The sequence below is a fragment of the Malurus melanocephalus genome, unplaced genomic scaffold (assembly GCF_030028575.1).
Source record: "Malurus melanocephalus ecotype Western Australia unplaced genomic scaffold, MMel_1.1 scaffold_591, whole genome shotgun sequence".
Lineage (NCBI taxonomy): Eukaryota > Metazoa > Chordata > Aves > Passeriformes > Maluridae > Malurus > Malurus melanocephalus.
In genome coordinates, this window is record NW_026623823.1 from 334,296 (window position 1) to 338,847 (window position 4,552).

General features: G+C 41.0%; 2 protein-coding genes across 2 annotated transcripts in view; both read right to left on the reverse strand.

Annotated features, from left to right (window-relative positions):
- PSTK (phosphoseryl-tRNA kinase) overlaps window positions 1-3,188 on the reverse strand; it is a 10,253-nt gene extending 7,065 nt beyond the window's left edge. Inside the window, exons 1-4 of the mRNA XM_057382878.1 lie at window positions 2,986-3,188; window positions 2,401-2,504; window positions 665-842; window positions 4-80 (exon numbers count right to left, since the gene is read on the reverse strand). Of these exons, the coding sequence (XP_057238861.1) occupies window positions 4-80; window positions 665-842; window positions 2,401-2,504; window positions 2,986-3,037 (411 nt within the window). The 5' untranslated portion in view covers window positions 3,038-3,188. The remainder of the gene's footprint in view (window positions 1-3; window positions 81-664; window positions 843-2,400; window positions 2,505-2,985) is intronic.
- LOC130583489 (disintegrin and metalloproteinase domain-containing protein 9-like) overlaps window positions 3,087-4,552 on the reverse strand; it is a 16,327-nt gene continuing 14,861 nt past the window's right edge. Inside the window, exon 20 of the mRNA XM_057382880.1 lies at window positions 3,087-3,363. Coding sequence (XP_057238863.1) covers window positions 3,087-3,363 — 277 coding nt within the window. The remainder of the gene's footprint in view (window positions 3,364-4,552) is intronic.

The window sequence follows — 4,552 nt, forward strand, 5'->3', positions numbered from 1 at the left end:
CACTACTGCTACTGCAGCAAGGATGACTACTGGCAGCACAAGGAAGAAGAAAATCAGCAGCCCATCCCGAAGTGATGTATCTAGAGAAAAAGAATTTAAAAAATGMAATTTAAAATATCAAAGCTGGTTTTTTTTTAATAGAAACACCTTTCTATTGTAATAACTACAGTCTTCAAATTGTTGTATATTAAAATTAGAAACGTCACTGAAATTTGCAAAATGCTACAATCAGAAAAGTAAATTAGGCATTATGTTATCAAAAGTTCTTTCTACATTAACCACCCTATGATGTACAAACCTTTTCCTTTTGCACATATTTTTCAAAAAGTCTAAAACAGAAAAATTTGTTTTGTATTTTGCTTACTCACAACTGATCTGCCCATCTTCTTTGCCTTCCTATACCTTTAATAAATACAAAACATTTTTTCCCTTTCCTAAAATATGAATTTAGTAAAATTTCCCATATTGTTTCTGCCCTCACAAAGCTGCAGATGAGAAATTTTGTTTTGAAACATAGAGTGAGAAAATATTTTAACTGGTTTCTCAGTTAATCCCAGTAAGCCACTGGCCACTACATAGAATGAAAAACATGAGTAAGTAAAAGAAAAATTGGAAATATCTATGAGGAGACTACAAATGGCTTTACATAAAATTATAAACATACCTTTCCCATATGGAGGTTCAGAGTATGACTTAAAACTCTCACACACTCCATAGTAGCAGTAAGTCTCGCTGTTGATGCATGGGAAAACATAATCCGGACACTTGGCAATGCTTCCGTTGCAGTATTCAATTTGACAGAAATAGCTTTCTTCTGTGCACTTTACTGATACCACTTTAAACTGCAAGCAGAGGAAGGACACTTAAATAGTTTGCAACAGTGCAAGTTCCAGTGTGGAACAATGACAACTGGGAATATTTAGTGATTTTAAAAAAGACAAATTCTCTTCTTACAAGCTATCAGCTGGTGAATGTCATTTGAAAATCTGTCAAAAGGACTAGAATAGCTCTTTTCAAACATTACAAAATCCTAGTGAATAGCAACAATTCAGTTTAATAAAGCATTGTGTACCTCGCAATTTTTGCAGCACAGTCCTTGAGCACATTGTGATCCAGGTGTGGGTTTGCAGTTTGCAGCATCACAGCAGGAGTTGGAGCATTCCTGAGAACAGCCACGAACAAGGGGACACTGTTTTTAATCTCTTTACAGAGCTAGGAAAGTACCTGGTCAGTCCAAGTGCATGGACAAGCCAAACTTCAAATCACTGTGTCATGTTCTGACATCCTTTTGCTCTAACAGGAACCAACAGACACTGTGGCTGTGTTTTATTTCTACAAGCCACCAGAAAAATGCCTGGTTTGATGTGCTGTGGCACAGGGATGCCAATGGAACCAAGGGTTGCTGACAGCCTTTTGATTTATTGATGCCTTTCTTGAGACACTTTTACTTTTTGAACAATGAGCCAATACATCCCATTCTTGGAGGCATGTTTCCACAATGCAAATGTGACTCGAAAGTAATTTTGTGTGGTCAGAGTTACAGTCAACAAATTTGTATGTGTTCTATAGATAAACACTCTGTCATGCAACAGAAATATCCATGATGCTAAAAAGGAACAAAATCCAGTGGTGTTTCCACATACCCTGCTCTGAAATGCACTTCTTTTTCAGCAGTGCCTCAAAGTTCTGTGAAGTCCAGTAGCCCTTAATTGAGTCCACATCAAAATCAAAGCATTACTTTAAGCTTTTACTAAAATTTACCTTAATATTGCTTGCAAAAAGACAAAATTACAAGGAAAACTCCTCACATATTAATGCAATCAGGCATGCCAAAAGGCCAGTATAGTATGACATTGATGCCTAAAGATTTTTGCTTTTTATTCATTTTTCATATATTTGTAGCTCTGTAGACTTTTAATACATGGTTATATAGCTCCTGGTATTTTTCCTACCCTTTCTCTTCAGTTTTAGAATAATAAGCTAACCCTCCTAATACATACTTGGAACTTAGTTTAGTYGTATTCTTAAGAAGAGAATTCCTGACAAGGACATTTTCTTTTCTTAACAAGAAATAAAGCAAAGAAGGTGCTGGAGGAATCCCAAGGGCCAGACCCAAGAGGGCAGCTTAATCTCCTGTTGGATTCATCTGCCAGATACCCTAATTAATTAACGTTATAAAAATGGTATGAATCTGATTGCACACATGAGCATAGCCATTCCTGTGCGCCTGAAAGCTTTCATTAAAGATCAGCTTTTATCTGACCATTTTAACCCTGTTGCAAGGCTTTCTTTTCTTTTTTATCAGCTTTCTTTTCTTTTTTATATTGATATGATATGATATATGATATATGATATACAAGATATATATGATATACAATCCCGTTGAATTTCATCCATTACCTCCAGGTTGATAGGGAAGACCCTTTGATTGCTAGAGTGCAGATCAGGACTACAGGCAGCTTCGGATTGCCYGGCAGGAGCACCCTGGGTCCCAGACATTTCGGCTGGTAAATAACACAGAAAACAGAAATTTTCGGCTCCCCTGAAGTTACTGAGTAGAACTTGGAAGAGTCACGGGCAAAATGGATGAAAGGATGTAAACATATGCAGAGAGGATGATAAACGAAGTGCAACCAGTGAAAAGGAAAAGGAGGGGCACGCGGGTAAGCCGAGTCCGTTGGCCGGGCGCGGCCCCGGGACGGCTCGGCAGATTGTCACGTGTCGGTAGCCTTTCCACTCGTTCTGGCTTTAGTTTTTCGTCTTTTTTAGCTCACAAGCAAGCAACAGTGCACACCCAAAGTTAAAGGAAAGGCGCTTTCATGTCGAAGCATTCAGCGAAGATGAATACCAGAAACTCCTTTTGATGATTTTCCAGGACCACAAAAGGTTCCGAAAGGAGGAGCACGCAAAGTAGCTCTAGGAAAGTGATGTATCTAGTACATAAACACATTGTAATGATTATGAATGATTATAATGTATAAATACCTTGGTATAAAGTCTCACGACRCACCCCAAAACGAGGAGATATCCGATGCATGTCCTGCGCAGATAAAGAAAGCYCTGCTTTCGAATGCTTCCAATTTCGTTTAAAAGTTTATTCCGGCCGATTTCGGTATGCGGTGCAGCAGCAAAKTTCCGATCACGGAGAGCGTCCCGCCGCGGTGTAAATGCCCCGTGCTGCCCAGCTCCCGCGAACTAAGTACCAGGACTGGGCGTGGCGGCGGAAGTGAACGCGCAGGCACAGCCCGGGGATTCGATAGGCTGAGGCGGCCTCGCCTCAGGGTTGGGCCGATGAGCAGCGGAGTGGGCGGTGTCGCCAGCGGGTTGGGCCGAACTAGCCACGCCAGTTGCCTCTCAAGGAACCTACCCTTTTCCAACCCAGTTCTGCTCTGTCAATTAGCTCAAGAGTTCAGTGACCCCGGGAGCCTCCAAGGGCTGAGCTCTCCCCGCCTGCCCAGCGGTGCCTGTTRCAAAAAGGATCGTAAAGACACCACGGGCCATGCTGCCTGGGATAATTCARGTGCAGTTACTGTATTAATCCACTTTTTCGCAATGAGAGGAATGTTCAGTATTTTAAGATTCGGAGACATGAAGGAAGAAGACACTTCGGAAAACTCTCCTTGCCAGTGCACATCTTTACCTGGAGCACATTTTGGGTTATTTTGTGGGTAATTACTCAGTTTTGAGCTAAAGGTATTTCAGAATTGGTCTTTGTTTGTGGGGATATATTCTCCTGCAATATTTTGTTTTGATAATTTTTATCCTGTTGTATCAGAACTAGACCCACAGCCTGACTGAGCAGCCTCAGTGGTGTCCTGGGTTAACCCCACTTAGCCCTGAGCAGCCACTCCCTCCCTCCCGACCCACAGCACYGGASAGAGAATCAGAAGGGTAAAAGACAAGAGAACTCTGGATCGAGGATTTATTTTAAATTGCAATGTAATATTAAACTTCAAGTCTAAATGACAGGGATATTTAATAATAAAAATTTGAGATTCTGAGGGATTAAGAAACAGGGACAGTTCTTTGGAAGACACAGACTTTTTGCCTGCAATCTCTTTTGGGTTCTTTTGTGCAGCTCTTCAGTGATGTGGCCATCTGAGGAGTTAAAAATATTTTCTTGGTGAGACAATCCTATAATTTATTCCCTCTTTTTCCCTAGTTTATACTCCCAAATTCACATGAACACAGCCCAGGGTGTGCTTTAGTCTCCAATGGACAGGTGGATCCACATGCACAGCTCTGTCCTTGACAGCGACTTGGTCTCTGCACTGCAGCTGCTTCTCCATTCTGGTGGAGACTYTTTTCCCTGGATTTCCTGGATCCATCTCCTACATGGAGACACTTGATGGGGAGGCCCATTTGTGCCAACTACATCACTCCATATATCCTCATTTAAATCATTGMTTGTTTCTAACTGCCTCATTTAGAATGACAAAAGTTAATCTGTTGCTTTTGTAGTGGAATCAGTTTCTAGGAAAAAATCCCAAGCTGCAAAACATTGAACCACTGTTGAGCTGTATTTCCCAATATCCCATCTTTCCTGTAACAG